We start from the raw sequence: 14,482 nt of genomic DNA on the forward strand, positions 1-14,482 counted from the left end.
GTGCACAGCGAGATTCTTGGTTTACTGCTGTCATGTTTAACTCATCGAAGATGGAAGAAAGATTTGAACAACTTGATTTTTCCTAAGAATTGTTGTAACGTGACTTGGTTGATCGACACCTTTTGACAATTTGAAGTTGCCATCATCTGTTTTCTGCTGTGCTAAATTCATACTAAACAGATTTTATACATGTGGAAATTTGATGCCTTAATTGTTATGTACATTCGGTTCTCAATTTGAACTATAGTAAGAGCTCGATCTGATAATATATTTATCATTGTCAATGTGGTGGAGTCGTGGAGATCTAGTTGTATTACCACAATTACCGTCGACTTGTGGGGGTGTTTCGCTCCTGTGCTGTAGTTATGTTGATATTTTGGTTGTGGGATCATATGACAAAGGGAATAAATGGCCCAATCTCATTTCCTCCCAACTCCAAGCCATAATTCTGTGAGAGAACAAAAAAAGAACGACTCTTTCAGATTCTCCTTCTGTCAAACCGATGTGTGTTGGTCGAAACACCCGCGCAAATTACTCTGTTGATGCATAACTTTCTGGCCGTCAAGTGTGAAATGTTTCATTTACATTTGACTTTTCACTGTTGTAGGTGTTACGAATATCTATTATTATTATATATAAATATGTGACTTTATATGTGAATTTCCATTTCTCTCCTTATTAATTACTTGTTTTATTAATTGCTTGTTTTTAATGTTTTCTATCTTATTAATTACTTGTTTTTAATGTTATCTACCCACATTATCAATTTAGATTTATTTATTTTTTTTATTATGTAAATTAATATTTGATATCTTTTATGTCTACTCACATTATAATATGTTATTTTTAATCAAATGATTTAGATTTTTTTATTTATCTTTTCTTACGTCAATTAAATTACTTAAAATTTAAAAATAGTTCATTGTTGAATTATGAATTTTCTTTGGTGTCTTATTAATACTTTTTTTCATGTCCTCTTTATTTATTTTGGTGACTTTGGCTACAACTTGTTAGTTTTAAAAAAAATTTTTTGCAAAAGAAAATTTCTTTAATAAAATATGGTTAAAAAATTTATTGTGATATACCATTTTTATAAAAAAAAAAAGTTTCTAATTTTTAAATCTCTTTATTTATAACCGCTGGCTAGAATTTATGTGTTTAAATAAAAAAAAATTCCAACCAACATTTTTTGGCGGTTTATATTTATAAATTATTTGAATAAAACATGGTAAAAGATCGTTGTGATTAGACTCGTCAATTTGGGTTGGGTTCGTCTATTTGGCCCACATCGTCAAATAATTTAAGTGTGTTGGGTTGAAATTTGGTCAACCTATTTAAAGGTGGGACTAAATGAGCCCGGACGAGTTTGTATTAAATATCAATATATCTACTATTATCGCTTTTCAATCATGAATTCCTCATATAAAGGGGAGATTATCTTCTTGATTTTAAAATTGTGATGTTACTATTAATTGTTTGCTTTTATTGTTGTCTACCCACATTACAATATATTAATTTTAATCCAATGATTTAGTTTTTTTATTTTTCTTTTCATTATATCAATTTAATTAATTAAAGTTTAGAAATAGTTCATTGTTGAATTGTGAATTTTTTTTGATATCTTATTAATTATTTTTTTTCATGTCCTCGTTATTTTATTTTATTTTTGTTGTGACGTTGGCTATAACTTATGAGTTAAAAAAATATTTTTTTGCAAAGGTTTATATTTAAAATTTCTTTAATAAAATATGGTTAAAAAATTTATTATAATATACCATTTTTATAAAAAAAAAAAAAGTTTCTAATTTTTAAATCTCTTTTTTTATAACCGCTGGCTAGAATTTATATTTTTAAATAAAAAAAAATTTCAACCAACATTTTTTGGCGGTTTATATTTATAAATTATTTGAATAAAACAAGGTAAATGATCGTTATGATTAGACCCATCAATTTGAGTTGGGTCCGTCGATTGGCTAACACTACCAAACAATTTAAATGGGTTGGGTTGAAATTTTGTCAACCTATTTAAAGGTGGGCCTAAATGAGCTCACACGGGTTTATATTAAATATCTATATATCTAATAATATCGAATTTCTTTTATCAATTCTTCATGTAAAAGGAAGAATATCATCTTGATTTTAAAATTAAGATGTTAGTATCTTGTCCATAAATTATGGGTTGTTCAGATATTTTGGTAGTCACTGAAAATTGAGTGTCAAAGTTGACATTTGAAATGTGTTTTCGGATTATTGACAATATATATGTTCGTCAACAGATTATTTTTAACTTATTTTTATCAGTATTGTGAATAATAAACACGTTTATTGAAATAGATAAGTAGTATCATATCTTTAAATTAATATATACTTTCATGTTTGACATGTTCTGAGTCTTAGCAAAATGTGGAACAGTAGATTCAAGCAAACGAATACACAAAGTCTTGGACGAAACCAAAATTATGTGGTAACAAGAATTAAAATATAAACAAATAAATTTTTAATGAATTTATGGAGGTTAGGATGCATAACAAATCTTATATCATAATATATAAAATTTCAACCTTATAAATGAAATAAATCATACATATATGAAATATACAAAATTTTATAACATATACAATCAAATAATTTATTTTAATTTTATTTTATTCTACAAAAATTCTTGTCAAACTCAGTGATTGTGGATTTAACATCTATTAAATCAGCAAAATAAAGAGCATGTCAATTAAACTAATTGAGTAATCACATATTATTGAATTTCTTAATTAATTTTTTATCTTGAAAATTTGTTTCATTTAATATTTTAAATTATAAGACACCGTTACTATAACTAAAGACACATTTTTTTTAAATGTTCATAAGGACTCAATCACTAACTCATATGAAAAAACATTTATCGACATACTATATTGAAAACATTCTAATTAATTTGGCGCATTTGCTGAAAATTTTCTAATTAATTAAGAAAAATTCATTTACAATAATCATATTTAATTTTTTTGGGCTAACACCATTTATTTTATAAGATATTCATCGCAATTCTTTATTTGTATGTTAATCTTTAAATCTGAATTATGATGTATATTGTTTTTCTAAAAGTTCTTAAATAATGATTTAATACATTTATTCGACACTTCAATATTAACATTTTAAAACATATTAATTTTATATTGTTTGCGTGCATCACTTCTAATCATGATTACTTGTACTATTTAAAATATTTGATTTGCACTGTTACCATAATCTATAGGTTTTGATATAACATTAAACGCTTGAGCCTACAATTGGTATCAGAGCCAAGATCGTGACTTTGAATTTCATTGATTGCAATTGGTGCAATTATTAGGAGATTGATTGTTTGGTACAATAATTGTCTACGATGGGTAGTCGCTTGATCTGTTGTGTGATTTAATTAAAGATTTGACTTGCATAGTTGCCATCAGTTATTGCTTTTGGTAAAGCGACAAACACTCGATCCTATATTATTCGATTGTAGAGCTAGAAGAAACAGGTTGCATCAACTTTTAGTTTTGAATTGATCCCTTACATGTTACTCGATTTTTAAATTTAGAAGCATTCTACAGTTTTCAAATATTATTATATATTGAATTATAATTTATCACTTTCAAATTAGATAAATACAAAATAAAACTCATGTAAATATTATTAACAAAAACATTTAAATGAAATATTGGATTTGTCGATAATCAAAATAAAAAATAAAAAATTTTGATCCTTGAGTGAGAAATAAGATATTTATATAAAGTTATAATTGCCACAATGAAATAGTGCACCTACATGCATTTATCACTATATTTTGCAACTAAAATGTCAAAAAAAAATCTCCACGTATTATTTTTATATCATAATTAAAATAATTATCAATCCTAAATTTTATTATTTTGAGTTGGCTTTTGTTATGAAAAATCATTGTAAATAAATTGAATTTAAAAATTCTTATATATATGTATATCACATATTAATATATCAACTTAAGTCCAGGTAATAAAAAACTGCAAAATGAACTTATTCATCTTCAATGTACACAAATTATATAGTAAAGATATATGACATTTAAGACAATGAAGTAGAATTAATGTTCACATATAACAAAATATATACACAAGAAAAACAATAAATAAAAATATTTTTCTAGATATAAATATTTTTTAAAAACTTTTTACAGTGAGTTGGAGAAGATAAAAGAGAAAAAATATTAAATCTTTTGGGTTACACAAAAAAATAGAAATGGAAGAAGTGTTTGTCATACTATGAATTCAGTTTTCAAATTAAATGTATACTATAAAGTTATATTTACCGTTCAAACTTTATAAATACAATGAATTTTTCTCAAGATAAGAGTACACAAATGTTCCCGTTAAGATATTTAAACAATTAGAAAAATTAAATATATTATTTTTCTGGAGGTAATATCAATATGACATTAGTAATTTGATTGTGCTAATTATACTTATGAGTTGATATGAAATATTAAAATAAGTGTCATAAGAATCAGTAAAAAGAAGATTTATTGGCAAAAATATTATTATTATAAATTGTAAATAAATGACAACATTTAATCAATATTTTTTAAAATCAATCAATCAGTACTTTTTATATGATGATAGATTGTTATAATAATTAGGGATGAGCATTCGGTCGGTTTTGTTACCGACCGAACCGAATTAGTCATGATCAGATTGAACCGAAATATTTAGCAATAACCGAACCGACCGAATTAATTTTCATAACCGATGAAAACCGAACCAAATTAAAATCGGTTAATTCGGTTTAACCGAAATTTTGCTCACCTCTAATAATAATGTGTAATTTATATGTTATAAAGTATAAGTGTCTAATAAATTAAAAGTGACTAAGAAAGTAAAAACATCCAGTAGAAATTTTTGTCAATTTACATGAAAAATAATAATAATCAAACAACATTGTAAATAAAAAATTGCATATCATTGATTGTCAAAAAAAATTGTAATAATTGAATATTATAATAAAATATATGCATTATTGAGAGAATATGACAAATAACAAAAAAAAATATGATAAAAAAGATATGAGAAAAATTTTAGTAGTCCAAATCTTTTTGAAAATTAAAAAAATATGTTTGTTTTTTGTTTTTTCAAATTAGTTACATATGCTAATTAAAAAGAATTGTCAAAATTTACAATACTATTATCATAATCTTTTGTTGAGTTAACTAATTTTATTTCAAATTTTAATTACTTCAACATATTTTTTCTATTATTTCTAGTGTAAACATATGCATCAGTTCGTTGGATAGATATACAAATATATCAGTTAGTGGTCGTACCGATGAGTAAAAAAATGATTGGTAGTTATCTGATGTATAAATAAACTGAATTCTTCACTTTGAATAAGAGAACTCTTGCATGGTACTTTCTCTTATTACTTTCTGATATAAAGCACATGATTTTCTGCTGGTCTGTGTGGTAGTATGACAGATGCTTAAGCTTCCTGATAACATGAATTGCTGAAAAAATAACTATCCTATTTTTAGTTAGTATGGATACTCTGGTTTATCTGAATTCATGAAGATGCACTTTCGTAATACATCATGTGGGGAGAAATTCAGTACTTGTTAGGCAGAGCTTTTTTAACAAGATTGGACGCCGCTGGCTACGGCCTTCCTCTTCGGTGGTGGGGATCCAACCAGCCATTTGCCATAAAGAAGACAGTTTCTGGAATTTATGTTGTTTACCCAAGTTTAAAATTTGCTTATGTGCCTTTTGTGCTGTGCTGCCCATTAAATCTTGGCCCCGTCGTTGGACGACATGACCTGCGCTGGGATGGATGACAGCCCGTGGCCAGCTGAAGACGCACAACTGAATGACTGATGGTAGACATGATGGGATTTACTTGAATCTGTTGCTTCTGTGTATTTTTGTTTTGAGATTTATGATGCTGGTATTTTTGGCGAAGGTTTCATGGCCTAAAACGCTCGTCAAAAAATGGTTCGACATCAAGAACAAGGCATCATTTATGAAGGTGATTTGCCTTCTTTAATCTTCTCGTGATACATTTAATTTTTTAGTTATATGCATTTAAGGCTCCAATTTTCTTTCTTTTTCGACCCTCAATCTGTATCTATCCATGTTTATCTTGCACAGAAAAAAAAACTTCATAAATTGATGTATGAAACCGTTTCATATGAGTTTTTTGAAAAATAATATTTTTTTTGCATAAAAAATAATAATTTTTCATAAGTCGGGTCAAATATGATATGTGTCTCACACAATTGATATATGAGACCATCTCATATAAGTTTTTTGACAAATAAATAAATACTCTGGTGAAAGTAAATGGCGAATACATGGAAAAGAGTTTAACAAAATAAAGACAATGCCGTGGTGAAACTACGTGACACTCCATGGGCAAACAAAGAATTGGTGTCTCCATCAATCCATCCCTGATTTCTTCCTTCTTTTGTGTAAACTTGAAATGAACTACTTAACGTTTAAAAAACTTTCGTGATTCATGATGATCACATATAATGATCCTATGTGTATGATGTTCCCATTAGGCTAAATGAAAAAAATTATCAACGGGACAATCTAAAATCCTCCTGAGTCACTACGACAGTTTTCCATTTCAAGAAACAACTCTAGCTATTGAACATCGTTATAGAATCGACAAAACTACCGCAAAATTCTCTCAAGATGAACTTGGTTTAATTGATTTGATTTAGAAAAAGGATTTGATTTAAGAAATAATTTGAAGAATGCATTTCAAATTACACCAAATTACACCAATCTTGGGTTCCATGAAATCCACCACAATTTCTATTGAAATTGGTTACCTTGACATAGAGTGCATTCAAAATTCTTTTGAATTTTGTCCATCCAAACAAGTGAAGGATCAATCCAAGCACAACCTCGGTTATTTGTATTCATACCACTCATCTACTGAGTTGCACTGAGCAATCATGAGCCAGAAATTACGGAACTAGAAATATCCCTCTGTCCGACAACAGAAAACTCTCATTTTTGTTTTGGGGATGTTCACTGAAAAACGCCCCATTTTTCTACGACAGCGATTTAACTTCCAAACTACCCTTGCATGACGTGATGTTGCGGTGTCACAGAACTCTTGTCCAAGATCAGTGGCAGTGCCACTAAAATAAATGTCAAAGAAATCAAATGTCTAGCTTGCTAAGGCACCATAAAAGCGAAATGCAGATGAAATAGATACTCATGCTTCAGGTAAAGTTTAAAAGCCTGAGCAGATCAAGGTTGTAACATATAATTGTACCACGTCTGACTTCCGATTAGCAGCTGAAACAAAAGAGGTACACCTAGTTTTACTCTTTTGTAAATATGCTAACATAGAAACCCGGACGTAAACAGGGGTTCTAGGGTCAGGGGAGTTCTTCTAGAAGCTGGAAAAAACAGTTTTTCTATCGTAAAGATATATGGTAATATGGAATATAAGTAAAACTAATCCTATCCAAGCAGAAGCATAAACCGATCACCAAAATATCGACAGCTGTATGCATCTGTATCTAGTATTTGACGAGTTGACGTAATTTGCATTCGACATCAATCATAAGAACAAGACTAACCCTTCACATTGTAAATCCCCGGGCCTGGAACTATCTTCTCCCGGGGATTTCCTGATTGTCTCTGCACTAATTGGTCTTTTGCAATTTGAAAGTCCCGGCACTCAGCAGAGCAAAATGCACAGAGATTACTGCATCAAATTGAACACAGAAACTTGAGCAATTCTAATGCATAGAAATATATATAATCTAGAGGATCTTGGGCAGATAGCTTTGTATATGACATTCATAATGAGAGATGCATTAATAAAGTAGACAAGTAAAATGGTCGAATTCCTTGATAGTGCCAACCAATTGATTCATCAAGTTTCTCAAATGATATTGTATTGATCAAATGATGACATGATGACATGACGAAGATATATTATTGTCAAGATGGAAAATTCTGAACACCACATCGAACCGCTGAGAAACGGTAAAATTCAAGTTCCTAATGAAGAAATAAAACAGGTACAATGGATTCTTGGAGTAGCAAATAGCACCCCTCCTAGGAAAACCTAGAAAAGAATATTACCGGTTTACAAACTAGTGAATGATCTTTCACGACCCTGTGCTTTTAAAAATGCCCTAACAAAAGGGGTAAATATGCCTCCTTTTTAGAACACGTGGTTTTAAAAAGCTATTAATTTCACATAGGGGTGACCAAGTTAATTGACTTACAAGACAATAAACTCCCTAGTAATCGATGCTCATTCCACAAAGCAGTAAATGGAAGCAATAGAATACGAAGATCAAAAAATGGATAAAGAAACTATAAAACAGCGAGAGCATAAAATGTACTTAACAAATCAAAGCATAAAATTCAGAAGCAACAAGCACAGTTCCATGATCTTTTCATTCATTCTAATCGAGGCCGAATACTAATTATATTAGAACCCCGAGCAAGTTCCCTTTACCTATACATGAAGACCTCCGAGTTCTGCGCTATCCGCTTCTGGCAATAGTGACATTTCTCCAGAAAACCGCCCATTTTAAGCTGATCAGATTCACCAGCACTCTGATGCACCAGCGTCGAAACGGCTTTCACAATCTTCGGCTCGGCGGCGTCGGCTTCGGCTTCGGCTTCAGATGGCTTCATAACCTTCACCGGGACCATGGAAGCAGAGGCGTCCGTTTCAAGAGACGTCGCATGTTGAGTGGATGAAGCAACGTTTCGGCTGCGCTTTCCCCGCATTTTCACAGGAGCAGAAGCTGAGTTAGGGTTTTCTACACTGAGTTTTTCGTGTTNCATAAAAACTATTACAAAAAATTATTTTTAAAATTTCTATTTTGATATCATATTTAGGAGTTCAAAAAAATGTAATATTTTGGGAGTTAGTCTTAATATTAAATATCATTTACATGATGTTAATAAATTTGTGCCTCAACAAATGATATTCTTGTATAGGGAGTTTTATCGCTCGCGTTTTTCGTTTCATTTGAACATCACATTCCACGGAATAGAACTTAGTTAGATTGACCTATCGAAAGCAGACGTTGAGCTGGTAGGAGTGGCTATGCCTGGAATGACTTTCCTAGTTCATTTGGCATCTGGATTTTTGATATTATTTTCGATATGGTTGTACAATATTTGGTATTTACATGCATTATTCGATGGGGTTGTATAATAATTAAGTTTATAAGTTCCAATGTTAACTCTTTATGTTTTAATTAAGTAAATTGCATGCATGCTATTAAATTAGGATTAGTATGTGATTCGGGATGGGTCACTACGCATATAATATTTAACGAAAATCCAATTAAGATTATGGTAAACATGGAAATAACAAAAGACTCGGACGAGATGTATATATCTTGTCTTACTTACTATCTATCCTAAAATAATATTTTTTTTTAAAAAAAATATTAATCTTATATTTATCTATTGCACGGACACTCAGAATTTGAGTAAAAAAATGAGCGTAGAGAAATTTTATCAGATTGTATAAATATTTTACTATGTGGAATTTGCAAAATACAAAAATAATTTTCGATTAAAAATTATTCGAAAGCCTTGATGATAATAAATTTTTAAACCGATCTCTTCTATTAAATAATGTATGTATTCATCCAATATTATATATTTATTAATATTATGTGAAAAACAAAAACGTCCAAATTATCTTTGTTGTGTTTACAATTTTAATCTTTTTTCAATGTGGTGCAACTATGACACCAACGTGGTGTTAACTTGTGTAATGTTACACCAGCATTAGATGAAAAAAAATTAAAATTGATAAAAATTTTAAGATACGAGATTAATACTCAAATTTAACAACATAGAATACCAATATCACAAAAAATATATATATAAAACAAAAATTCGTTTTTCCCTAATTTTTATTAGAGTTTTTAGTGTGATTGAATTAGATATGAGTCAAATGAATTCTTGACGACATGTTATGTGCAAATAATCATCCATACATTACGAACAATTAAAATGAAATCGGTCCTATAGGCCGGTGTATATAATAAATTTTATGCTAAAAATAAGGCTGAATTTTCATTTCTTGCATTGTTTTAAATCTTCCTTTGACTTTGTTCTTTTAATTGATTTGAATATGATATTTATTAATTAACATAACCATGCAATAACAAGCCAAAATTCAAATTATTTAAGATTATATTTGGATTGATGGATTTATTTTGAAAGAAGACATTTGAGGAATGATTTGAGAGATTATGTATTTGAAATCCATTGTAATATTTCAAAGCAAGTTAATGATTTAAAGATTATCCCACATGATTTAATCAAAACTTTACCTTATACATACATACATACACACACATATATATGGGTACTACAGACACATCTTGTTGGGCAGTTTATGGACGACGCGAGATGTTTATATGAATATCGCGAAAATATTTAATACAACATTTTTTTCGATATTAAAAAATGTGTGTGAGATAATGGTTGATATAATATTCTACAGATCTTCATGTGAACATTTTGCGAAACTCATAAAATGCTCGACAATATGGGCTCAGAGTATCAAAACCAATGTGTGCATCTCTACTATTTTATTAAAGCTGAGAAGGTTTTAAAAACCGCTTCTTCGAGGACACCAAATTTCTTGCCTCTTTTGCCCTTTTAAGAGAGGCGAAGAAATATAATCAAACCCACCGAAATTTATGGGCCTATTTCTTTCTCTTTTTCCCTCCCTCTCCACTGTCTCTAATCTAAGCGTGTACGAAACCCTGTGTGTAGAATTGAATATTAGAAAATGGGGCGGCACATGATTTTTCAAGATTAGTTCACGAAGATCGAAGAAAAAGTGAGGTGGAGGTACAATTCTCTCATATATTGTTGCTTTACCTTCATAGATTTCGCTTCACTCTGCACCGTCTCCTCCAACATATACTCGGTTGAAGCCTCGAGAAACCAAAAACCACATCCATTGGTGTCCTGTCTGCCGATTCAAATTCACTTTCCCGGCCAATAAATCATAAGTGTTTTGTGGTAAGTTCGCAAATATCTTCCTCTCAACTCTCAACCGATCTGATTGTTATTCGTTTTGAGATCCGCATTTCAATACTGAAATTTCAATGTTGAATTTGATTGAGGTAACCTATTTTTGGGTTGAATTTCGGCTTCTCATTATATCAAATTGCGTTTAATGTCGGGTTGAAACGGCACGTTCGAATTAAACGAAATTGGTTGTTATGGCTACTAGATTTTGTATGTTACAGAAACAAATTGTTTTTTTGGCAGCTAGACATAGATTTGTTTCAAGCAAAATATCTGTACGCGTCAGTTTTGAAGAATGCACTACGTAATGAATTAAGTGTCATTGTTATCGTTTCTGCTTAGGCAAAATTCATAACAGGATGAATGGCCTGTGTACTTTATTTTTATTTGAATGATGTTCCGTGATCAGAAACCCGATTCATTTCTAAGTCGATCTATCTTTATTTTTCTACTCTTTGCTAAGTATTTGTGTTGCAGTGATATAATTCATAGACCAATACGATTTCTTAGTGAACCGTTTGATGAAAGTTAATTTGCCAAAACAACCATTAGAATTCCAATAAAAAGCATACTGCTAAATTCAGTACAGCCTGATCGACCACGTCCGCGTTAGAATAACTTAAGCATTGCATTCGAGTGTTTCTGTTAGATGACCACATAGCCCGTATCGAGACGACGTCACCTCTTCTCCGTGCACAGGCATTTAGCTGTTTCGAGAGCAAAATAGGTGAGAATGATATCTGCTCCAGCACGACTAAGACATAACAGAGCTTCCATCATCACTTTCTCCTCATCAATCATTTTAAGAACCCCTCCAGCCTTGATCATCGAGTACTCACCAGAAACCTATGTACAAAAAAACGCTACTAAGTCACTCATTTCACTCGAACATCACAAATTGGGAGCACCCCATTACCTTTTCATCTCATTTTATGATCAACTAGAAGCAAAATATTTGTGAAATTCATTTCAGTTTCATGTGTCATTCAAAATTCACCTATTTAAAATTCCAGACTTATATTACAAACATATATAATCAGGATGACTACCATCATTTGATTAAATCTAAAACAATAAATTTATGTTTCAGTTTTTGTTTTAATTTGTTTCAAGCAAAATTTCTTTACGCATCAGTTTCCTTTCTAATGCTTTTATTTTTTCTTAACATACTATCTTCTTCTCGAATTGTGCCAATACGTCAAAGCTGGTACTGTTCTATGAAAAAATGTGAATTTTAATGTTTTCAATCTATTGAGTATTTGCTTCAATTCTGATTTGCATTGCTCTTTGCTATTTATGTTGGTTATTGTTTCTATGAAATACCGTTAATAATGTTGGTTATGGTTTTTTTACCATTAATCTTTTCACTACAAACATTCTAAATTTGCTTAAATTTTCTGAAGGGCGACAAAAATGAATACTCTGTGGTTTTTCCCCCATTATTTATATGGTATGGTTTGTGATTATTTTAGCGAGTTGCTATACATGATTCCTTATTGTTCAAACAAGATATGTTAAGTGCTATTACTACACACACTATCACAGACATTCACTTTCGCTAGCCCAACTCTGTATTAATTTTTCATTTCACTTTTGTGTCTGAGACACGAATTTGAACAGCTTAGATTTTTGTTTTCACCGGCAATCTTTATTTCTTAAGTTATTTTTTTTTGTGGGCAGAGCTGGAGCCTGAGTTGTGGCAATTATTGGAGTTTCAAGCCCAACATAAGACCAAGAGCCTGCTTTTCCCAGGTGGGCGTGAAATTACATCGTTATTTGATGTGTTTTACTGTGTTTCTGTGGCGAGTATTTTTGCAGAATGAAATGATATATAGTTGAATGTTAAATTTGGGTAAAGCTTTTATTTTTATCATCCCACTGGACTTTTGAATTTTTGTGGTGTGTTGGGAGATTCTTGGAAATAATGAATAAAAATATGTCCACTTGCAATTCTGAAGTGATGAATAAATGGTGGGCTGGTTCGTTGTTGCTCTTCCGTGAAATGATTGTAGCTTTGATGAGACATCATCCTTTTCTAAGAAGCATAACTTCACTAATCAAAGCTGCTCTGGAAACAAAGTAGCAAACATGTTCTAGATGATACTCGATAGGTTTGGATTTCGAAATTTACTTTTTTTGAAAAATTGATGTGTAATTAAAAAGATAAAGCATAAAGTACAATGTTTGAATTTTTTTTGTGATTTCTTCTCAAAAGCTGAAAGAAACATGTTGCAAACAAAGTATTTGTAGAAATAACATACTCAATTCAATGGATCATATCTATTTGCCCACATCTTCATCTGGTTCGTTTTTTAATAACAAATAAATTTATATTCTATGAAATAATATGTTGATTTATATTAGTGATCATATGAAATTAGTTTGTTCGTTTCGATCTTGCAGGCTATAATGTATTTATTACAAGCTTCAAAGTCCTATGATTTAATCTTTCACATATCCTCAACAGAGTCACTAAATCATTATATTAGGTCTTCATATACATTGTTTTATTATAAAGTTTACAGACAGATTTACATTTTGGTTTATAGATTTTAATCCATCTTGGGCTTTTGTCTTGATTTACATGCTTATCCTCCTATACTTGCAATGTTGTTATTATAATGAGTGTCATATACTCCTTTTATATAATAACATGATATTATTCAAATTTAGCTTCATTATTTATGAGTTGTGCGTCAATCCTGTTATCTTCGTTTTCCAGGCGACCAAGACTATTACTTCTTGGCTCCAATTCTACATGAGCAGAACTTACGGAAGCCCATGCAACAGGTATATCTAAACTCATGACATTTGTTGGCCCATCATAGGATGACAATTCCATGTTTTCAGTTATTGACTAAATATTTACTTTTTCCAATAATGATTCTCTTTTTTCTTCACTACAATTTTGGAGAGTAACAACGCGACTTGGATATATTTCTTTACCTATGGAGATTTCTTTAGTTGAAACTCTATTTGTTTCATTTTTTTCTCCTCCAGAGAGCTTTGTCTTAGATTTCTTTACCTATGGAGATTCCTTCAGTTGAAACTCTATAGGTATATAAACAACCAGTGTCTCAGAATACAATTTACAATTGTCTGGTGAAAGAGGTTCGTGACTTGAATTCTGAGTCAGCTGTATTCTATTTTATTAACCTTCTTTTTATAATGTGCTTCTTTTTATAATGTACCCATGAATAAAATGTGGATTAGCGCAATAAAACCATACAGGGACATGGGCTGTTGCTGCTTTGGTGCCTCAATTTTGCACCAGAAGAAACTGAACAAAAATGCTCATCAGTTGACGGAAGACCAAGAAGGTTTGTGCTTCATAATTCAATCTACATTCTTTGTGGTGTTCACTGTAGAACCACTATACATGTGTAATGCATTTATTTATATATTTTTTATTTTTTATTAGCTGAGATGATATAATGGCT

The 14,482-nt window shown here is 30.5% G+C and overlaps 1 protein-coding gene across 1 annotated transcript; it reads right to left on the reverse strand.

Annotated features, from left to right (window-relative positions):
* Positions 1 to 7,156: 7,156 nt before the first annotated feature.
* Positions 7,157 to 8,811, reverse strand: LOC140978138 (uncharacterized). Its single transcript, XM_073442952.1, has 2 exons — positions 8,488 to 8,811; positions 7,157 to 7,722 (listed from the first exon to the last, which is right to left on the reverse strand). Exons 1-2 carry the CDS (start codon positions 8,763 to 8,765, stop codon positions 7,590 to 7,592), a joined length of 411 nt encoding a protein of 136 aa, XP_073299053.1. The 5' UTR covers positions 8,766 to 8,811; the 3' UTR covers positions 7,157 to 7,589.
* Between the last annotated feature and the right edge of the window lie 5,671 nt (positions 8,812 to 14,482).

Source organism: Primulina huaijiensis, chromosome 6 (genome assembly GCF_012295235.1).
Source record: "Primulina huaijiensis isolate GDHJ02 chromosome 6, ASM1229523v2, whole genome shotgun sequence".
In the NCBI taxonomy this organism is placed as follows: Eukaryota; Viridiplantae; Streptophyta; class Magnoliopsida; order Lamiales; family Gesneriaceae; genus Primulina; species Primulina huaijiensis.

Bases quoted from the DNA above. Each gene is read 5' to 3' on its own strand.
- LOC140978138 (XM_073442952.1), bottom strand. From the start codon at position 8,765: ATGCGGGGAAAGCGCAGCCGAAACGTTGCTTCATCCACTCAACATGCG. The intron at 7,723-8,487 runs GTAAAGGGAACT...AATTTGATGCAG, and splicing joins TCGGAGGTCTTCATGTATAG to TAATCTCTGTGCATTTTGCT.